The following is a 24400-nucleotide window of genomic DNA, read 5'->3' on the forward strand; positions in this document are numbered from 1 at the left end:
AATAGTTTGAGAATGCTTATGAACAAGCTCAACTTGCAAAGATTTGTCCTTTATTAATATAGTACATCATTGATTATTTGATTAAAGTGAAACATTTCTTAACATAACAACTTAAGGACTGATATATTGGTTGGATTAATGCAGGTTTTCAGATTGAAGTAGTTCAAAAGCATATGAAGCTGATATGACGATAATTCAAAAGACAAGTTGCCAGTTTACTCAGGTTTTGGTTTAGACAGGTTTCACTCAAATTGATGTTTATCTATGTTATACGGTTCAGAAGTAACTTACTTTCTTGTTGGTTAAAAAAAACTGTCCATCATCTCATGAATCAAATTTTGTTTTGTGACCATGCAAATTTTTCTTATTATATATTCGTTGAATTTGATACTAAAATTAAATCATAAGGAATGAAGTTTATATTTTTCGTTATATTTGTACGTGCTGCACACTTGACAATAACCTGCTACGCACAATATTTTATAATATTAGAGGTTGTGTTTTTAGCAAATTTATCAATATGTAAAATTGCATACATGTAATCTGCATATGGCTACGTTTCTGAGTTATTGGTCTGATGATACACATCTGTAAATGTTGGGAAAATAGTTTTATCCTAACAATTCTACTTATAAAAGAAATGAAAACTATTGTATTTGTTTTTCTTTACAATGAAATCAGCGTTGCAAATGGCAGAATTCAGAAGATACTATGTAAAAATAAATAATTAAAGGACAAACAAATCAAAGTTTCCCTCACATAATATACTATATCTTTTGTAGCAACGTTAAAAGCCATTTTTGTTTACCGTTTACCACTTGCACATGGAATTAAAACAGTTATGAGATTTATCATTGCTAAGACAAGGTCAAAAGTCAATCATTATTAACGAAAAAAACAAATAGCCATCAGTCATCACACATGGATTTCAATTGGACAAAACAATGTATTCATACCATGAATTGGCGAAAACAGTTACCACACGAAAATTCAAACCGAAAAGGCAAGTTCAACATACAATTAATTGGCAAAAACAGTCATCATACACAGATTGAAATTGGGAAAAAAAATAACAATGTCTACACACTGGTACTTGGCAAAATAGTTTTCACATATAGATTGCAATTGAAACAATAAACAATCTGTACACACGGGAACTTGGCAACAACAGTTATCAAACAAAGGGTAAAAATTAAAAAAAAGCAATTTCTACATGCCACAAATTAATATTTGATATGAATAGTAATGGGCATAAGTTCATTTAGGTAATATGGTATCACCATGGCATGAGAAACTTTGAAAACGTCGAAAAGTAAAGTTTCCGTTGAGTGTTATTTTCAGTGTCGAATTTGACATAAACTAAACATAATCCTCCAACCATATTCAGAAGTCATTTTTTTCAGTCATAGAAATATTTCATTAGGTTTTGTCATGTAATATTGAACTTTTTACATAAAGTAAATTAAATTCATATTCTAAGATTTAAACTGTACAAATCACGATCTTCAATGAAAATAGTGATTTCACCGCCTTTTTGCGAAACGCTACACCTGACAAGTGCACCAGTAACTGGGAGTATTGTATAAAGTCCCTGCAAATACGGGGAATAATATGAATATGTTTATTTTTATTGGTTTGCAATAAAAGAACAATACACAGAGTGTCACTATTTTAGTTTTAATAATTTGTTCAGGCACGTATAACATTTTTATCGAACGCAAATGGAGATTGAGAACCAATGACGTAGCACGTTTATATTAGGTTATTGAGGGTTACTTCAGGTTTTCATTTATGCATATTAATGAAGTTGTCGTGAAAACACAAATAAATCATTTTAACTTTATTTATTGCTAACCTGATGAGAAAACGTTTTTTTACATTCGTATCAACGTTTCCCTCACATAATATACTATATCTTTTGTAGCAACGATAAAAGCCATTTTTGTTTACCGTTTACCACTTGCACATGGAATTCAAACCGTTAAAAGAATTATCATTGCTAAGGCAAGGTCAAAAGTCAATCATTATTAACGAAAAAGACAAATAACTAAAACAGTCATCACACATGGATTTCAATTAACTAATTCTCAATTAAATTGTACTTAACTAGAGTTTTTTTTTTATAAAATGAATTTTTTTTGTGTGTCACGTCTCCTTTAATAATACATTTATGAAAAAAGACAATTTAATCAGCTTGTGTGTGCGACGTATTTAGAATGACAGCGTCATTTCCTGTTTTATTACAATACATGTTCTACCGTTGTTTCACAAATTGTATTTCGAAATGTCCTTTTCAACATCTATAAACTTTATACTTTAACATGCAATACAGTACAATTTTAGATACATATAACTATCTTGCTATTACGTATACATTCATTGAAGGGTTATGCAAATTGGAACCTTTTTTTCTCCCTTAATTCGGACATAAACTGCCGGTACAAAAATATGTTTAGTTTATATCAAATTCGGCACGGACAATAAACACACTCAAATCAGTATGGATGTTGAAATAAAGCAAAATGTACGAGTACCATGATGCAATTTATCTACACAGAGGACAGAAATCATAGTCCAAAAAAGCACTAAAAATCTATCACATCAGCTTGACTTTATTATATTTTTTATGACTACATGTTTCAACAATTGATATATTTTGGATATAATAAGAAATTAATGAAAGGAGCAAAAAACAATACTTTATTAATTAATTTCGACGCGTTAATGTTGTAACAGCTTCTAAATCGCTCAGGCTTTATAGTTAGAAAACTTTTCAGTAAACAACAGGGTCATAATCTCGTATAAACAATATACACCTTTAAATACAAATGATCATTTAAGCTAGGGAACATTATAGAATAACACGTCCTAAAATGTATTCTACATCAGTTAAGTACAAGATTAACAAAAGCGTAAATGCTTAAATCTTTGAGTTTCCGGCAAAAACAGCCTGCTCAATATCACTTCATTTTGGATCTAGTTTTTCTTCTGCATACCTGTCGCCATGCTGCAATGGTAGAAATATCAAACCAGATAATCCCGCCAAATACAATGCATAAAATTAAAATACCGACTGATCCAATCTGAATCGCAGTTGCTCGTTTATCATCTGCACTTTTCTTCTTTCTAGTGGCAGCAGATACTGTACTTTTATCAACCTTCATCTCATTTTTTATTTTTTCTTTTATCTGATTTTCAACATCCTTTGTCACATTGTCATATTTAGGTTTTCCTCTCTTCCGACATGGGCATTTGCAAGCTAAAATAAAAGAAGAAAATATAGTTTTTTATCTTATAAGTTTAAAATTATTGCTATATATTGATATCATTTGGTTTTAAATCTTCCGCCGTTTCATTCATTTCGTGATATGTATTTTCCTGAAAGTAGTTACTATGTTGTACTATTTCCTATTTACGTTTCCATTTCTGTGTATTGACGTTTTTTTTCTTCAAGGATGACAATTGGTTACTACTTTAGGTATTGCTATAACAACTACATGTATGCATTCAAGGATTGAAACAATGCACAATTTGAAACTAAACTACTCGAAACAGTATTATAGAATATAACAAAATTGAATGGATTGTTTGAGAATGTCGATAGTACGTGTATGAAAATAAAATTGTACCATGAACATGCTATAAGCTGTGTTCCACCTTATGCTTAGAATCCATTAACACAGACAAAAATGGGGTACACGTCTGAACGTTGCACGCACATAAAGAAAATCCCAAAGATAATTGCCAACACATTCGGTATTAAGGTGGGATACAAAGTCTTTAAATGTCTTTGATTATTCAAAATCAAACCTTCACTTAAACTGTAATATTTTTGTTGGATAAGTGTGGCGGATACAACGAAATGAACAGTTGAAGTAACCCTTTCTAAACTGTAAGTAAAGCAAACATACATACTTTTACATTCGAAAGCAGGAGTTGACCATGTTGAATTCTTCAAACACGTTATTTGCGCATCACCATACATGGTATAGAATAGACTGCATCTAAAATAATATGAAGTTCCGAAGGCCCTGGAAGATGTCTTTTCAAAAGTTTTTAGATAAGCATTGTCAAACTGGAACACCAACCTTGGATCTGGGCAGTCTAGAATAAAAAATCTCAAGGAATCTTAAACAAAAATGCTACGCGTTAATGTACCATCTTGTCTGTGCCGTATTTTCAAATCCTAGCTAGAACACTGCATAAATAATTTCGTTAAACGGTTCCTGTAATACCAACAATTATTGAATAAATGTTTATCTACTAAATTTGCAACTTCCTATACAAACTATAGTTGCCATTTGTAAAGCTTTATATGGTTAAAATTAGTCATCTCACCTTTTACACAAGTTACAGATCTAGACCATGTTTTGTTATGGAGGCAAGTCATACGTCCTTCTCCTATGATCGTATATCCCGGCTTACATTTCAAGGTTATTGTCTTCCCTCTCGTAAAAGGTGTCCCATTCTTGTATTTGTCAATGACAGAATGGTTAGTTGTTAAACGGGGATCATTACAACCTGAAACAAGAATTGTTAATTTGTTTTCTTGTGCTTTATATTAATGTTTTGATTCAATGAAAAAGACTGGAATCAATAAATTTAAAACAAATAACAAATAGGAGAAATATGCATTCGATCTTAAGCGGGTAATTAAAAACGGTAGTGAAATCAATAAGACATTCTTTGACAGAACAACCGAACAAAACCAAGCAAAACAAAACTTAAAACAAGTCAAAATTATGAAGAAAAATATAAGAAATTGAACGACATGTACCACACTTAAAACTTGAAATCACGTGTTCCGGGAGTATGGTAAGTTTCTTATTCGGGCAAAAAAGAAGTCTTGTCGAATTGATCAAATGAGGTTTATTTAGAATCAAAAGTATATGTTAAAGGGACATCTACATTTTGTCAATAAAATTAGGAGTCAGGAAAAATAGAGGATGAAACAAAATGATGAAGATAAGATTACAGTAATTGAAATCACACACAAAATACCGGAATAACGCTTTTACAAGTGGAGCAGGGAGTATCAAAAAGGGAGCTTTGTTTACTGTTTTGTTTTCTAGTTTCCAATGTATGATTGTTTCAATTCTTCCGTTTGTACAGGATAATGGAAATTTAACTCACTTAGTTCTACTATTAGAAAGCAAAGATATTTTGAATCAAGGCAAATTTTTGACCAAGTTTTTTTGGAGGATTTGTCTATGCAAACGCTTCAATCATTTGTGTACGAATTTGGTTAAGTTTAAATTGAACTTACTGAATATCGTGCAGATATAGTTTTATCATTTACATTTATTTCCATTCATATATAATATACAGAATTCTTCATCGAAATAAAGTGCTACCTACCTTCTACGCAGGAAAATTTGGGGGGGCTCCATGTGGAGTCCGTCAGGCATTTTATGTAGGCATTACCGTCAACACTAAAACCTTCATTACATATATATTGATGTTCTGATCCATGAGTTTTTGAATTATTTGGATATCGAAGACTGGAATGTTTGATTGTTGCGTTAGGGTAACCACATCCTGGAAAATATATCACTTATTCATGTTATTTGTAAAATATCTTTTTGAGTGTGACATTCACAGGAGTAAGCAAAAAATTAAAATTTAATTATTTTAAAACACCCCTTCTTGCCAGTTGTTCATGTAAACTTTTTTTTTTATTATTAGGTGTATAACTTTGTAAAAATCTATGTTTCAATTAAAATGTTGTTATTGAGTGAAGGGACTAAAAAAGAATCCGCGTCAATGTATGGTCAATGCTAAAAAAACTAACTGATAAATTTATAATTTAAAACCGAATCATGAATGACTGATAGTAATATTTTCCAGCCTATTTGGAATATTCTCATTGCACACTTGGTGCACGTTGAAAGTAATCCATTATTCGACTTATTAAGCACAATCTTAAGTGTCTGCAACGCGATTGAAGTCAGTCCTAGTTCATAAAATGAAAGACTTGCAATCTAAATATTGATTATGTGTCTTTCCCAACAAAATAAATGAAATTGCTTCATTTTATTTCCATACTAACATAACACACCTTCTTTACAGACAAATGCACCCTGAGTCCATCCAGCGCCCTCATAACATTTTATTTTACTTTCACCTTCTAATATTAAACCGTCTTTACAACTCATTATGACTGTAGTATTCACTTCCCAAGTGCCATTTACAAAAATCACAGAGTTGTCATATATTTCAGTGGGGTCTGAACAATCTGTAATGAAAGCATTTATACCAATTACTTTCAATTAAAACGCATACTTATAAAGACGTACACTACGTGTAACGAAATATATTAATCTTTTGTGAAAAGAACTTCGAAACAGCAGCATATACACAAATATACAATTTCGCTATGTATTGTAACCCTTTTCTTTTTCGCCGTTGAACGGACCTATATAATTTGGAGCAGTTTAAAAGTGTTGATATCTATTTTTTAACTGTATTTCAATCATCATTTTAAAAACAAATCCCCACGACACGACAGCTCTGTTTCTACAGTGATAATATCGAAAATCAATTATCCGTCAAAGATCTCAAGGTAAAGAATTATTGAGAGTATGAATGTTCTTCCTGTTCATATTTGAACTTGGGTTAAATGGGGCATGGTTAAGGCATTATAAAGCTAGGTTAAACCTGCCGCAGACATTTGTCTGTCCACAGTAAGGAAATGTTGGTCATTTGATCTTATAATTTTGTTGTCGTGACTATTCAGTGCTTACTTAAAGGTGTGTTTACTCTAGCCGAAGACATTTAGGTAATCTTTGAAAGTATTAACAATTTTGTATTTGGATTATATGCTGGTTAGTTTGTTAATATGTTTCAACATATCCGTTCTTTTTACATATGCTTGATATAGAAACGGATTACAATCAATCACATAGGAAGTATACATAAATGTAGTCAGTGCAACATTGATATCAATCTGTTATTCATTTACCTGAAGAAAACGTTCAAGTACAATGAATAACGGACCAATCAATCTTCAGAAATGCTTTGAGACTCAGACAACCATTCACTTTTTTTACAAAATTGATAATGATTATTTTGATATATCTTGTTTTGAACTTGGTGAATAAATTTCTCCGCTTTTCATATCACCATAGTATCTCTCATTTCATTCAACTGGAATTGAGGAGTCTAAAGACTATCATTGAGTTTTTTTTCTTTTCATAAAAGTCAATTTTTCACAAACACTATAAATACTTGTAGAGAAATTTTCTATAACTATGTACATGTACGAGATAATCTTGTGAAATATCCAATCTTAAACACTAGTTATCATAGAAAATGTCCACTGTTTAACGAAGCAAATTAATGATAAGATGTTTTACATAGACTTTAAAATGTTATAACTTAAGACAGTACAAACACTATCAATCACTCAATATAACCTGTGACTGATATGTTTTATAGAAATACAAAAATGATTAGTATATTGTATGATGTTTTATTTCTGGTATTATTGTGGTGGCTTTTTAACTGATGTGTCCGTGACTTGTGTGGACAAGTAACAAAGTTTCCTCAACTCCCCGTAACATGAATTATTTTTTTTTATTCTTTATTACATTCGTTTGATTGGCTAACACTAGTATATTTGAAGGAAGGACAATCAAAGAAACCCTACTTTTGAAACAAAGGACAAATTGTTTAAAAATTTTATCAAGGTAACCAAGGTTATAGCGGTAATAACCTAAGATAATGTAATCCAGGGACAAAGACCAGACATGGAAAACACACATACACAAAAATGAACATGAAGTAACTTAAATCATACATACAAAGTAACAAAAGCAAATGAGCACTCGGACTCCGTTAAAAACTGGGAGCATGGACGAGAGGCACCAAAAATTAAGGCGGTTTAGTAGTTGACATATCTCACAGGACAACTACAAAACGTAAATTTTAATCCACGTTTAAAGGACAAATCAACAAGAGAAATTATTACTGTTATTTTGTTTTAATATGAAACATGGAGTTTGTTATCTAATCTCATATTTTATTGAATAAATGATTTTCACAATAGCTTTATCTTTCATTTAAAAAAGAATGACACCTCCTTGGTGAAAAATATAAAACAGGCATGTTTTATCATGGATGTGTTATACGGGCCAATATTTTTCGAATTAACAGTATCGATTTTATTTAACTCAAATGTCTATGGCTGACAAAAATTATATTATGAAGTATTGACTTTTATCTAATTTTGTGGGAGAAAATTATACAAATAATGCTAGTTTTTATGCATGGTTATAATTTTGGACAAGGATAAAACTTATTCCGACATTGAACACAATTTAAGTCATAAAAAAACTCTTTACTTTCAACCAACAAATGATCCATATGGTACTAAAAACTTAAAATCATGTATTGAAAGAGGCTCGACGAATCGTCACAGGACAGAATTTGGGAAATTTGTTAAATCTTGAATCATTCTTTAGTACAATCTCTAAGATTGGTCGATCCATTGATTGGAAAGAACAAAAAATCTGTCATTGCTTGTTTCTTCAAGAATGAAGAGATTAACTAAGTTGATGAATTGCTTGCTACATTAAATAGAAGCCTCAAATCTTTATGAATGTACGTTACTCAAATCAGACTTCAATAAATTTATTAAATTAAAAGAGCAATAAAACCAAAACTAAACAAATAGTGTCTTCCTGATAAATAATAGGCTCCGTAAACCTCCAAAGCCCCTCCACACTTAGTCATCAAATTTGATATGATTTTCGATACGCTTATACCTCCTTTTGTATGAATGAAAGAGAACCATCTATGGAAACATCATGCATATTAGGTGATATATAGTGGCGATGACCATGACTCCTTATTCGTCTCTGATTTTTGTCAAATAAGTTCATCACATTTATGTAATTGTTATATTGGCTTTATGTTTATTGTTGTCATTATTCCCGTAAGGTATTGCAATACCTAGTCTGCGTATCCAGTATTCTTTCCTTTCCTTACGATAGCTTTTACTTAAGACAGGACTTTTCGTTGGATGGTATATTCTTTCAGGAATACACTCTTTCAGACAGAGCATCAAATGATCTTGTTGATTAAAATGTTGATAAATTGTAGGAAATTTGGTGGTATTACCTTCCCTATCGATGACCGCACATTCGTTTGTTTTATCGTTTTTGTGTTTCACCAACATATACTAGACCGCATAAGTTGCATTCTAATCCGTATATTAAGTTTGTTGATTTACAACTTAAGTTATTATGACTCTTTGTGTGAAAGATTGTGTTCGAAAACGGAACTATTGAAGCGACGTCCGAGCAAGTTTTTTATTCATTCCTCTTGTTAAAACCAGAAATTATATTACTGGGATGATAATACCATCGGGAACAAAATCCAACAGCACAGGTATCGACCCAGTAGTGTGATGGAGCAATAGACTAATTCATGTCGTCAGTATTGATCGATTCGCTTCCAATTATGCCTATGTAAAAGGACGGTGTTTTCTTTTTCGTGAGTTCTTTCAAGAGTGAAACTAGACACCCTCTGTCAGTTACAAAACCACATGGTACTCTAAGCGTCCACGCTGTTCGACATACACTTTTACTTGGAAAACTGAAGAGGTCGTCGGGCCAGCCAACGTCTTTAAAATAAAAGATGGTTTCACCTGTACCTCAGAAAACGTCGTTTAAGCTGCGGTTTACAAAAGCTGTAATATGGTTAACGTGGGCCAGACCTTTCGGAGGTTTGGAGATCGTTTTGTACAACACAATGGAAATGCTTGTTCAGTCGGTGAACATTTTCGGGAAGCAAAACACAGTGTCGAGAGAAACTGTTGATGACAAGCGTTTTTTTTTCAAAATCAAGAAAATTTGACTTTCTCGGCGGGCAGTTGTTTATTTTGGATGACAAGGTTTTGATACTTTGTCAAAAACGTGCAAATAGCCTTGAAATGACAGAATAACTGACGTTAAAACTGTCTACAACTAGACATTGTGACAGTCCAACCTGAAGCAAACCAATAGCTCTAGAGCCAATTTCTATCGTAAGTTATTGTTGTCTAACTGCCATATATGAAGCTATCAATTTCTGACAGAATTAACAATTGTCATTGTTTACATATTGTATACATGATTTTAAAAGGAAAATGAATTTCAACTTTCAACGGAAATTCCGTTTGGTTCCACAAAATCAAGGCCTTGTATAAAGTCATTTATAAAAAAATATTGAAGGAAAAATTTGATAAATTTAATAAACGAAGTTTAAGGGATCATGTATTTGCAATACAACACGAGTAGAAAAAGAATAATAATTTTGACACTTGAAACATTAGATAAAATAATCGACAGACAGTAAATGAGGAGAGGTTATTGAATTATGTATTGCTGATCATAACAAACAGAGCAATATCTATACCTGCAACACATATGAACTTATTAAGTTCCCAATCGGAATTGTTCATGCATGTAATTGTTGCATTTCCAACCAACGTATATCCCGCTTGACAAGTCATGAATAAAGTCTGTCCTAAACTCCAATTGGTTGTAGTGTTTGTTGATGTGGAATATTTATAATATTTGGCTGGATCCGGACAATCTGAAAAACACAAAATAAAAATTACTTCATTAGAAGTCAATTTGGAATATTCTGAAATTAGTCAAGTACAAAAAAATCAAGATCAACCAAAAACACAAAAAAGAATTCGATTCAAATAATATAAATCATATACTTGTGTGCTGTTACATATTAAAATTTATCTCCCTTTTCCTCAGAATGCCCTTTGTTTTTGTTTTTTGCTTAAAACACGCATAATTAGGTCAGCTTACAAAGAAGTGACAATTGAAGGTCCCCACAAAGTAAGTTTATATTTCCCACCTGGTTTTGATACATTATATGTATATTGCCTATATTAGATGATCGCTATATCACTTTGACCAGTAAATGTGTGTGTTCTTTGAAAAAAAGATATGATATTAACATGAGGCGATAGAATGTTGAAATGATACACTTAGGTTCTTTGTGTGATGTTATAACATACACTTATTCCAAAATACAGCATAGATCCGTACTGAATATTTATACACGAGTTTGTATAAGTCAGATATGTCATTGTTACACATATTTACATTGTTTTTTTATGTACCGGTCAAGAGAACCTCATGTCCGACCAAAGTAAATGATAACATCACTTTGATTTTTGGTATGTTCATGTGTAAGGAATTTCCATATTCTTTTTATTTGTTGGTGTTATAAATGTAAAGCATCCTTGAAGTCATTAGTATTTGTCACTACATTTTCATTTATCACTATTTCACTCCATTGTTGCAAATGTTGTCATGTAGTTTTGACTTATTGGAGATAAGGCTGTGTTACTCAACTGACATAATTTGGGAGTACAAAACAGACAATTTTTCCAAATTTATTTTTCATATTTTTGTGTTACTATTGTTGTGATTTCAACGTATTTTAGGCTAATGTCAGTTCTTGGTACTTTTTTTAGGTATATTTTCCTGAAATGTATACTGATGTCAAAAACTTAGTACAATCGCTGTGATTGTATACTTTATTAGTGCTCAGACGTAGGTTTATTTTATTATTTAGGCTATTTTTAGGTACAATTTATTGCATAATTATGATTAATTAGGTACATTTTGTTATGATTGTATATCGTAGTCTTTTTAGTTTTTCTACCTACACCTGTGAGGTATGTAATGAAAATAAAGATGTCCTGGCGGCCAGTTGCTTGTTTTAGACTGCAATTTTTGGTCTTTGTTCTACACCGTTTGTTTTTCAAAAATGTGCAAATAGCACAATAACTTTCTTTAAAACTAGACAATGTGACGGTCAAACCTGATGCAAACCAACAGCGCTGGGGCCAATTTCTAGCGTAAGTTGTTGTCTAACTGTCATATGTTACGCTATCAATTTCTGACAACACTAAGAATTAACATTGTTTACATGTCTACATTTATAAAATTCAATGAAGGAAACATTCGATAGATTAAAAAAAACAGAAGTTTAAAGGGATCAAATATTCCATACGACACGAGTAGAAAAAGAATAATAATTTTGATACTTGAAACATTAAATAAACGAATCGACAGATAGTAAATGAAGAGAGGTTAGTGCATAAAGTATTGCTGTTCATAACAAGAAAAACAATATTTATACCTGAAATGCATCTGAACTTTTTGAGTTCCCATGCGGAATTTTTCATGCATGTAATTGTGGCATTTCCAACCAACGTATACCCCTCTTGACAAGTCATAGCTACAGTCTGTCCTGAACTCCAATCGGTTGAAGCATTTGGTGATGTGGAGTTTTTGTAATATATGGCTGGATCCGGGCAATCTGAACAATATGAAATAGAAATTACATTATTAGAAGTCAATTTGGAATATTCTTAAATCAGTCAAGTACAAAAATCAGGATTCAGAACAAGACACAAGAGAATTCGATTCAAATATTATAAATCATATATTAGTACAAAAAAGCAAGTCAACATCATGACGGAATGTCCAAACCAAAATCGAGCGAGATGAATAAAACCATGTCGTACTAGACAATACTATGTTGTTTTTTTTATAATCAAGACTATTTGATTGTGTGGCGAGCTGTTGTTTATTTTGAATGATAACGTTTTGGCTTTTTTTTTCACACCGTTTGTTTGTCAAAAACATGCAATTAGCCGTAAAGCGACAGAATAACTGACGTTAAAACTGTCTACAACTAGACAATGTGACATCTGAGGCAAAATAACAGACGAAATTTTCGTTTCGATTTTTTATTCGCAAAATTAGGACCCGAAACTGTCTGTGACCCGGTCTTTGACAGTCTACATAATATAATAACAACATACTGCTTAGCATCTTTTCAACTACAAAATACACTTGGGGCAAGCAATATTATAGTATTATTGCGTAAGGTTTTCCATATTGGCTTAGTTATTGGTCTGAGGCTAGCCATATTGGACTGAGGAGTAGCCGAAGTCAAATATTGTTAGCCGATGACCAATAACTCAGCCAATTTGGAAAATCTTACGCAATCATACCTTGATTGACTAACTAGTCCAATATGCTAGGCCAATATGGATTTTAACCTGTCCAATATGAAGTATTGGACGGCTAAAACCCCGTACTGGACGGCTAAATACCGTATTGGCGCAGTTTTGTATTTTTTATTGTATTGGCAGTTTTGATCATATTTGGGCTAATATTCGAACGTTAGTCAAGAATTTCTTGTACATGATAATTTCTAGATATTAACTATATCAAGTCAATTTTTATTCCTCACCATTAGATTGCTAAAAGTATTGAACTTATATCTAGTAAGCATTATTATAGAAAGACATGCCTGCAATACATTCAAACTTATCAGGTTCCCATATTGAGTTATTGTTACATGCGATTGTTCCATTTCCAACTAACGAAAACCCTGTTTGACAAGTCATCGCTACATTCGTTCCTATACTAAATTTTGTGGTTTTATTTAGTAATTTGGAATTCGGATATGAAGCAACTGGATCCAAGCAATCTGAAAGATATGAAAACTAATTTGGATTTGTTAATTTGTAATTTTTTTTCAGACATCCGTAGTACTAGTACTTCTTCAAAAGTGTATGAAATTCCTAAATGCATAGTTTTCTTGTATTGTAACTTGGTAACTCTATATTAAACTACTACTAAGGACTGTACATGATACATTTAATTTATTTAGACTACAAACTAAATCAAAGGAATCGGGAATTACTTAGATCGAATATAATAGATCTCACGACACGCTAACAATTCAAAATACCGAATTCATCGATGAGTATATTACACAACCCTTTGAAATATTGATTAAACAAATATACTGAAATCGCACAATAAGCTCAGTTTTATTTATTTTTTTTTGTTTTGTTCTTGTTTGTTTTGTATTGTTTTATATTGTTTTGTTTGTTGTAGTTGTTTTTTTTGGTCTTTAACTTTTTTGTTAAGTATATATGCCTTAGAAAAAAAGCCATACCTTTAAAACATTTGAGTACTGGGTACCAGCTGCCATTTGAATAACACGTAATGCTGGAGACTTCATATTCTGCCGTAAAATGGTTGTTACATGACAAATCTGTATAAACAGTGGTCACGTGAGTCTTCATTTCACTTTGAAAACTGTTTACCTGACCATTGGATATATTTGGTCTATGACATTCTACAAAACATTAAAAGTAGTGAGATGTATATACACACAGGAAATTTTACTTTTTAAAATATATCTACATTTACGACACTTTATCAAACAAGCTTTAATTACGACCACATATCCTTATTGGTACGTTATATATTATATTTCAGATTGATATTGATATAAAATAGATGTATGACAATGTATAGGAGAAAAACGTAGAAAGATAACATTATGTATAGAAAAAAGGAAATCATTTATGAATAATTGGTATGTGGTCATGGCGTCTTATCACTTGTGATGATTCATTTTTGTTACTGTTGATTTTTATACTTCGCAACTGATTATAAAACTGTGCTTTTGGAATATGTTGCAAATTTATGTCGATATTGTGAACTTTACTACAAATATTTGCAATCCATATTATCAAAGGATATTGTTGATGTACAAATCAATGCTATTTTAAGATACGAATATAAACGATGTTCACTGCTCTAATGCAGAATAACAATGATTTTAAAGGGTTGTGAAATATTGTACGAAAACACAATAATGGGGCAGAGTGCTACTTTGTAAGATATAAGCATTTGACATTGTGGCGAGAGAAGGATTTCTTTTGATTATCCAAATGCTGTCTCTTAGTAGGTTTGATCTATTTTAAAAAATCATAAGAAATAACAACAAAATTATAAAAAAAATCTCTCAAATAACATTTAAGGTCCGTTTCATGATATGATGAAAATAAAAAAAATAAATAAGACCAGCGGAGTCCGGAAATCAGACAAAAATGGCTGAACATGAGCAGCGAACATCCTCAATCCGCATTTATTTAAGACTTATTTGTCCAAAAAAAGTTATTTTATAGATATGATTGAATGTTATTGGTTCATTTACAAACAGAAAACGTATTATGTCGGTAGTTTAGGCATCAACACCTGTAAAAGTGTTGGGGAATGTTAAACCAACAAGGGCAAAAACGTTATTAAAGTGATTGTTAAAAATAATATAATTGATTCCTAACCAGGAAGAATGAAGGCACAGTCTTCGTCGTAATTGCCATCCAAATCAAAATCGCCGATGAACTTTCCTGCTTTGAAAAAGTATTTCTCTGGCGCTGATAAAAGAAGATGCAAATAGCAAAGATACGATATATGCATTCAAAGAGTTTACATAGAAAATCATATGCGAATATGAAAATCATTCCCCCTTTTTTTGCTCTGCTAAAACATAACATTAAAGTAACGTGCAAATATTAAATATTGATCAGAACTTTAAAAAATATATGGATATATGCAAAACTGTTTTAAACGAACCGAACAAGGCAACATTGATATAACTGTAAATATGATTCGTGGGTTTGAACGTAAAATATATTCAAAGATTCGTTCAGCTTATGGACAACTTATCGAAGTCAACATGACCTGATTGTTTATTGCTTAAGTAGGCGAGCACCATTTAGAAAAGGCCTCTCGTTAAGGTCTTTTATGCAATAACCTAACATTTGCCTAATTTTGGTATGGATTGAAAGAGTAATCAGGAAACCAAGGTTCTAGCGGTAATCAAACTAATGTAATCCAGGGACAAAAGCCAGACATGGAAGAGTAATCAAGGGAACCAAGGTTATAGGGGTAATCAAAAGTATGTAATACAGGGATAAAAAAAACAGAGATGGAAAACAGATATACACAACAAAGAACATTAAGTAACTAAAATCATACATACAAAGTAACACAAGTAAATGAGCAACTTGGACTCCACTAAAAACAAATAAACATAAAGTAACTAATTTAATACACTGAAAGGTGATCATAGCTTAAGATGTTTGGTCGTAAAAGTTTCACATGGTCACCTTTAAAAAAAATCTCGCAAGATCAAAGACATGTCCAAACGCTTGTTATTATACAATGAAATTCAACCCAATATATTTTGAATTTGTGGTGCTAAATTAATTCTTTTCTTAATAGAAAGATAAATCATTGTCATAGAGAGGATACAATCTTGATAAAACAATATCAACAATGGATAATAAAATAAAACGTCATTATTGTCACCCCCCCCCCTTAAAAAAACACAAAACCGTTATTTTGCTTTAGATTTGAACTTTCATAAGTCTTTTTTTTAAATCTTATTTCTAAAACATTTAAGCGAATTATTCACTTAATGTAGATCAGTCCCGTTGAATGCATACCTCGCCTCCGAAACGTATACGAAAGCCCATAAATTGTTGTATTATATGTCACACAACAGAAACTAGATCATATCTAATACCTTAAACAATTGGTTGACTTTTGTGCAAAAGATAGAAAACTCCATCTCATTCATTTATATTTCAAAATGTGTTGTAACTTTGGCGTGATACAGAATAAAAAAAAACATCAAATAAGAACATGTTCGTGTATCATTCTTGTCACTTCTCTAATTAATGAGTGTAGAGTAATTCGTTCTGACAAAAAGTATCATACTGGAAAAATATAAATTCTCTCTTCATAAGTTATTTCAATACGCGTCTTGCAGACTTCGACTCATTTTTGTTATATATATTTCGGGAACAAAATAGTTGCTGATGTGAATTATGGTCAGATGAAGTCAAATTTTGTATCGAGTAGTTTTTTTTTTTTTCACGTTGACCTTATGCACTCAGAGCTAGTACTTAAAAAAACTAAGATAAAAATGTGAAATAAAAACTACGAATGTCTAAGTTGTCCTTAGTTTTAGAAACCAAAAACACTGTATTTGGAAGTTCTAAGATGCAAAATTATAAATTCTTTATGATTACTGTTCATCAATTAATATCCTACTGTGAACAAAATGACACTAAGGAAATCTTTAGACTGCTTTCTTTATTGACAGGGTTCATTACATAACTATTTGATGACAAATCTTACAGCACCGTCGAAAAAGGAACATTTATTTGAATTTCTTTTGAATATATAAAAAAAAGTTTGTTCAAATGCAATGTGCCAATGCATAAAAAAGCTCGTCACATTTTGTATTGACTTCTCTGCCATTGCACTATATCGAAGGTAATAATTTTTAATTGAGCACTTATACTTTCATAGAATTTGTGCTTCATATCACGAGGTTTGATTGTAGCTGACAACCTTTGCATGTTTGTACTTGATATATTCCCACTGTTGTCTGCTTATATGATGTCAAAGTTAACATGAATGCCGAAAGAGTAGATGGAGTGGATTCTTTTTACTCAATAGTTAGTACCGTATTCCATGTTTTTGAGGAAGTAAGCCGCAATTGAAAAAATACATACTTGGCAACGCAATTAGAGAATCACCAGTTGTCAAATAAAACCCAGCCAATAGACAAAAAAAGTCTTATCTTAGTGCTGGTGCAACCAAAGCAATCAGCTAATCCAGTTCAGAACGACTAGGCCTTTTCTAGGCTATTGGAATGTTTCCTTTTCATACCGGAAACTCTAATTACTTGGTACTTCTTTAGAAATTTACCACATGCTATTGTTGAGCTACCATGTAAATTTTCTACGATTGACAGACAGCTAACTGTTCACTTTATGTTCTGTGTTGAACAAGCATAAATACAATATCAGTGGTGAACTGATATATGTGAACAGACATGTCTACCTTTTTCTGTGCATACTGGAGCGTCTGTTTTCAGCCTAACATTATGCAGCTTGGTGACTTTTATACGCTGCCGTGTTTTAATTCATCACTAGGAAAAAAATGGGAAATAGGAGTCTTTGATATCTGTTGGTAGATACAGATGTATATGCAGTCACTCATGTTTACCAAATGCTTTCAGGAAAACAATCCAACTGTGCAGTACGAAGTTTATACTCTTGTGTAAGACTTACAGCCCACTGGATCTGCTCTTTTTGAGGTTGTAATCAGGTAACAAGAATGTCTAAAAGTACCCAAGGTGTTCTGGATGCCGTATACAACGTTTGACGGTCTCTCACATTGGGCAATCATCAAAGAGCAATAAAAGAGACCTTGGCATTTATAATTAGCCTTTCAGTTCTTCAAGCATTAAAAGGTCTGCTAATTAATATCCGAGTGAAGAGTGAAAAAGATATATGACCTCCATTTGCATTTATTATTCTCAATGTTGCCTAACTATTCCGTTTTAAAACAAGATACCCCCCGGCCACTAATGGACCTTTGTCGCTTTGCACGACATGCCTAGTGAAATTGCAAGTGGCCATCGACCTTTTTGTCTTGCATTGGTTTAGAAAAAACATTTCAAGCAATAAAGGGGCAATTCAACCACGATCTTAGGTTTAAAAAAAAATAGATAAATCTATTTTGTGACGAAAACATAAGTTTTCTTATGTTTATATGGCAAGAAAATAATAGCCGGTCGTTTAGCAAATTTACAACATTATGCATTTTTTCTTAAATTCTAATGAACCTCTGGTAGGTAAATTAAGAAATGAATAAGCTTAGATCTAAATTGATTGAATGAAAATGTTGATATAATTTTAAAATGTTGCTTCTTTTTAAGGCGGTAGACCTAGGGTAAGGGACATAACTCATGAAATCAGTGCTATGTTTGTATCATATTCAATTTCACCAAGTCTCTCAAGCTTCCGTTTGAAGCAGAAAAAAATAAATCCAAGTTAATTAGAAGCTAACATAAGATTGATGTAAAATGCTGAATACAAAGGCCCCTTACCCTAGGTCTACCTCCTAAAACGACATTTTTATTTATATGTTATTTGATTTTGAAATACTCTTTTTTGCTGTTTTTGCAGTTTAAAAAGATGTGACCACTTCCCATTTTTACGACCAAGCAATTCTGACGGTACGACAAAAGACCTTTCCAAAGATATATGGTATAGCCGTGTTTTAGGTAGGTGCATTAAAAACCTATAGGTTTTAGGTTTGACAAGTAAAAAAAACAATTGCGTATTATTTTATTGTCAGACAGTTATAATAAATACAACAAGCCTACATTGCATTAATCAAAGATCCGTGTAGTAATTTATATAATTTTTGCCCGATAACGTGGGTTGTAAATTTATGTTGTCCTAATTTATTAAAGGACGAATTAAGATGGCTCGATAGATATGCCACTTTGTTTCAGTTCGATGTCGCCTTTTGTCCTAGTAGACGCCTGACGACTTTTCGTCGAATTGGTTTGTCACATAAATCATACATTCTATTTTCTCCACATGATTTGCAGAAAAATGCCTGTCAACTTGAAATCTTAGATGTTTTTTTGGTCAAAGTTAAATTCGTCCAATTATCGTTACTTTAGTATTCTATCAATCTAACGAATACTATACATACGAAAATTGTATCCATCCAGTACACACAGATCTTCTCTTGATAAACCATCACAGTCCGGGTCATCTTCATTGGATATGATACATGCATGTTCCTAAAATATATACTCTGTTAATTCAGATTAACCAGGATCACATTTAATTTCCTTACTGCATGAAGTATAGAAACATAAAATGTTAAAAATGGAAAACTAATTTTGAACAACAATTTTGCCTTTGATCGGTTTTTCAGAACGACCCAGCAACTTACATTAAAACGGAAAAGTGTACGGAAGAGCAAATTAATGCCCATAAAGTTGTCATTTAAGACACTTAATAATCGTCACTATTATTTCATTTCATTGTCATGTGAAAAAGTATTTAACTACAATATTAAAAACTATCGCCATCTGTTTCAGGTAATTTCTGATTCGTTTTCATCGGATTTTACTTCAGCGAGCAACGTGACAGAAGGAGGACCTACACAAAATTTTATTTTCCTGCTTTCAACTTATATAAGGTATATTTGTCCTGCTTGTAATCATGTATGTATGTTTCACTTCATTTTTCTTTTTGACAATTTGACTTTCAAAAGTTAATTGCGAAGTGCAATAAACAAAATATGCACATGGAAAATTTATGTTATTTTTCAATAGACAAAATTTATATAATAGCCAATTCTTATAAATTAATTTTGAAGCATATTTTTATCTTTCAACATGAGAAAACTAGCTCTGAATTTAACTGAATAGGGGCGTAGCAATATTTTTGTTATCTATTGGGTTATAACAAAATTATTTTAACCAATCAGATTACAGTATTTATCTCAAATTGATTTATTAATAGATAAGGCAAAATACGTGTAAAATAGATACAAGGCCATATGAGTATTATAGACCATGTCGTGCTGCATGAAATAGTTTATTATAAAGTTGAAACAACCCACGTAGCTATAGGAGACAACCCAAAATGACCCATCTATTCCACCTCCTTTAAACATATGAAATTATATTAACATTTGTCATGTTTCTTTATTTCATTCCATCCGTATCAAAGCGTCCGTGATTGCAAATTCTATTTTGGCATTTATGTTAAGAAATGAAATACACACATACATCAGATACAAAATGAAAAAGCTATCAACATTTATATCTTTTGGCAGTTATTTTAATGATTCTCAGATACCATTAGATGAAATATGAATCAATTCTCCAAAGAAGCTCTTGTACTTTGCTGTGAAAGAAACTGAATTGAACTTTTTTGTCCAAATTTCAGACAAGATTAAATTCATCTCTTTAGAAGTTTTATGGTCATTACCATCAACTCGTGGATTGTTACGGTGTATCCGTCTGGTTCGTTCAACGTGTCATAGTTTTCCTTTCCTCTCTCATTCGTATACCCTACACTTGACTTTTGATGAGCAACTTGGCTGGTGTTTCTAGACAAGCAAATGACGCTTACCCTACCGGTGCACCTGGTCCATGCTCCCAGTTCCCGGAGTCCGAGTTGCTCATCTCCTTTTGTTACGTTGTATGTAATATTTTTTATTGATTTTATACTCTTTGTTATTTGTGTTAGTTTTTCATGTTTGGTCTTTGTCCTTGGATTACATGTACATTCTTTTTGATTTCCGCTAAAATCTAGGTTCCCTTGGTTACTCTTTTACTTTACTGTCACTTCAACATGTGTTACATTTTTTTCTACTTATTCAGAAAGGGAAATCGATGGAACGTTTGAAATATTGATAGATGTATGGCTATTTCCCCAACACAATTATAAATTAATTGAGAAAAATAATGCAATACCTCAAAAAATCTTGAAATAGAATGGATTGTCATACCAACATCAATCATTTGGTGTCTATAAGTATCATTAACGAAATCTACATTATCATACATGTTCCACACTAAAACTGGTCTGTTGCAAAATATTGAAAAGTTCTGGACGCCAATGAAATCGTTTGCGTTCAATTCAGTAAAATCGCCATTTTTCGTTAGAAATATGTTTAATGTAGCAGGCATGTCTTTGTCATTTTCTTTAAATACTAGTCGGCAGTGTGTAACCATACTTTCTGCCATAATTCGAATCTTAAGTTTATCAATATTATTTCCAAGTACATCACCACCAATAGTAAAAGGTCCGGTCGAAATAGATTGGGCGGAAATCATATCTTTTGCTATAAAATAACTCTCTGAATATGCTCCGCAAATTACTAAAACTGGTTTATTTGCTGAAATGAACGTCCCCGTCAAATCAGTTACGTAAGATTCGATCCCAAGAAAGGTATATTTATCTAGGATACGTACTATATTTCGCTGATTATTAACGATTTCGTTTTGGTTGGAACTAGTAACATTAAGTGTAATGTTGTGACTTCTAAAATATATATTTACAGTAGTTTTGTCGTATGCTGATGTTATAGCACAAAAAGACGTACAATTACTATCATGATAACTTGCAACGTAATATTCGCGACCCCAATTGTCTAAAGAGTTTATCACTGTTGTGGATCTTCTTCCATTTGATATCATTGAAGCACTAACTGTAACTTCAGCATTGCTTGTTAAACGTAATACAACATTTTTGTTAATATTTTTTTCGAATGTTTTGCTGAACTCGGATTTATTTTCGTACAGTGTTACAAATGTGGTCGAATCTGTATATGAATATAAACTACTTGTGACAGGCTCCTCATTATCTGATGTTGCAGTGATGGTACACTTTATTTCAGAATCGGTAAAACTTGGCCATAGTGATATAATATAATCAATTCCTAAATAATCAGCTTCAGCTATAAGAAAGAAAATCTATATAAAGAAATCCTTAAACATCTTGTCACATCTGATCTACTGCAACAAAAGTAACAATATTATAAAGTATAGAATACGTCAATTATTTATTTATCAAAACACAGTACGCTTATTAAAACTGAAATGGTATATTACACACCAAATGCCTTACACGTAATTTTCGAATGTGATTATTATTGAATTATGTCCTATCATTGAAATATAATACATTCATTCAACCAAAATTAGGATTTTGAATATTACATGTAAATGCAGCATCACGGGAAAACGTTGGAACGAATATGCAGCTAAAAAGGTCATGTTTGTTAGGTTTTATATGCCTTAACCTCCTCTTTATGATGACTTGACAAACTGCTGTAATTTTTTAACCTCCCTCATACATGATTCAAATGTTAAAAAAAACATAGCACAACTGGGTCAATGCCGTTGCTGGTGGATCAACGGTTCCCCCAGTGTATTCGCCAGCACATTAGTTGGACTTGTCTGACCCCTTTATATCCTAAGGCAAAATGTGCACGATTGCAAAATTTAAAATCCCTTATTACAACTTAAAGAACTTAACATGACATTACTCGACATTACTTGATATTACAATTACATTCTTATGCCAAAAAATAAATTCTTAAATTTTGATTTATCTCTCTTTGATCATGGAATACATTCAACATTTGGCCATGACGAATTATTTCCCCTGGTAGTTAGATTTATCACTAAAATTGGTTAAGCAGTATATGGGATTTTTTTCAATTAACAGACAAACCTTTATTAAAAAATATCTGTGTAGAATTTGAATTAAATGTCATAACTTTTTTTGCCGAAAGCTTAATATTTTGCACGTTTCATGCAACAATCACACATACATCAATTATATTCAGTAAATGTACTTATTTTGGTTTCACACCAACTGCTCACGTAAGAATCATTTATGCCAACTTACTTGTGTTCAACAAGTAGAGTGAGGATCATTTTTAACTTTCCTTACCGACTATGCCTTTATTACTTAGAGTTGAAGTGTTTCTATGGGTTCCTAGTTTGTACTTTAAAACCCACTAAAATCTGTTTGCTTACTCCTATATTATGGGAGGATCTTTTGTTTTTGTAGTTTCACAGAAGAGGTTGCTTTGACTAAAGCTTTTTTTTTGCATTAAGCTGGTCGTAACTAGAAGCTTCTTTATATGCATGTATCATTACGTCCATTACAATGAATACCATTTAAAGAATAAACCAACTATACATTATAAATACTAGTATTTACACATGCTACACACCCTAATTCCAGGGGAATATACTCGATAATTTCATGTATCATATAAAAAAAAATGTTGAAAGATTTAGCTGAATAGGTACACAATTATTTTAAGAATGTCAACAATATATATCATAAAGACAGAGTCTCTGCCAAAAACTTGTCTAGTTTAAAGACCATATTAAGGGTGTATTCAATTCATAACACCACTTTTAAAGTGATTGAATGTCTCACAAGTAAACTTATGTTTCTTTAGTACTTAAAAAGAATTTTCTCACTAGGATTTGTTTTACAAACTATCAGAAAAATTATATCAAAAACTAAAATCAATGGAAGTGGTTAAAGCTTCAAAACAAACAAAGGCTGTACTGAATTTTGCTACGGAATATTGCTACTATAGTTCTGCTTGGAGATTCATATTTATTCAACCCATTCTTTTTTTTTTTCTTTTTCCCCAACCATTTTTTTTGGGGGGGGGGGGTATGCGATATTGGATTCCCAAGCTTGTTCATAAAACAAGATTCAATCAAATCTTAGCAAATGGATTTTTGATTTCATGTATTTTTTCACGTTCTAAAAAGCATATACTTTATCTGTGGGTGACTTTTGGATACATTTATAATTGAAATTTGCTAAATTAGATGAGTTTCGCCATAAAATCAAATGTTGTACAGAATTAATGTTAAATTAAAAAGTAAATAGAAGAAAATAAAAAAAAAAAATAAATAAAAAACGCTTGTGGTAATTCCATTTAAACCCAAAAACGAACGTTCATTTATTTGTGTACTTTGATTGTTTTCTTGATTCAACTGTTATTTTTATATAATTTGCTAATATTTAAATATTTACGTTAATTCAATTTTTTATCTTTAATTTCGTCATTTTTTGTTAATATTATTATTTTTCATCTATCTTTTCGACTATCGTGCGTTTAAACGCACGCTGGAAGCGTTCGTTTAT

The 24400-nt window shown here is 31.7% G+C and overlaps 1 protein-coding gene across 1 annotated transcript in view; it reads right to left on the reverse strand.

Annotated features, from left to right (window-relative positions):
• The window catches only part of LOC148604877 (uncharacterized), a 57135-nt gene continuing 32735 nt past the window's right edge, over positions 1–24400 (reverse strand). Inside the window, exons 9-20 of the mRNA XM_088549681.1 lie at positions 21190–22175; positions 19410–19500; positions 15167–15259; positions 13990–14172; positions 13336–13515; positions 12154–12333; positions 10399–10578; positions 6059–6235; positions 5359–5538; positions 4339–4521; positions 3916–4104; positions 1–3259 (exon numbers count right to left, since the gene is read on the reverse strand). Of these exons, the coding sequence (XP_088405807.1) occupies positions 2961–3259; positions 3916–4104; positions 4339–4521; positions 5359–5538; positions 6059–6235; positions 10399–10578; positions 12154–12333; positions 13336–13515; positions 13990–14172; positions 15167–15259; positions 19410–19500; positions 21190–22175 (2921 nt within the window). The 3' untranslated portion in view covers positions 1–2960. The remainder of the gene's footprint in view (positions 3260–3915; positions 4105–4338; positions 4522–5358; positions 5539–6058; positions 6236–10398; positions 10579–12153; positions 12334–13335; positions 13516–13989; positions 14173–15166; positions 15260–19409; positions 19501–21189; positions 22176–24400) is intronic.

This window comes from Perna viridis, chromosome 10, assembly GCF_037379345.1.
Source record: "Perna viridis isolate PV_CMFRI_1.1 ecotype Kerala chromosome 10, ASM3737934v1, whole genome shotgun sequence".
NCBI lineage: Eukaryota > Metazoa > Mollusca > Bivalvia > Mytilida > Mytilidae > Perna > Perna viridis.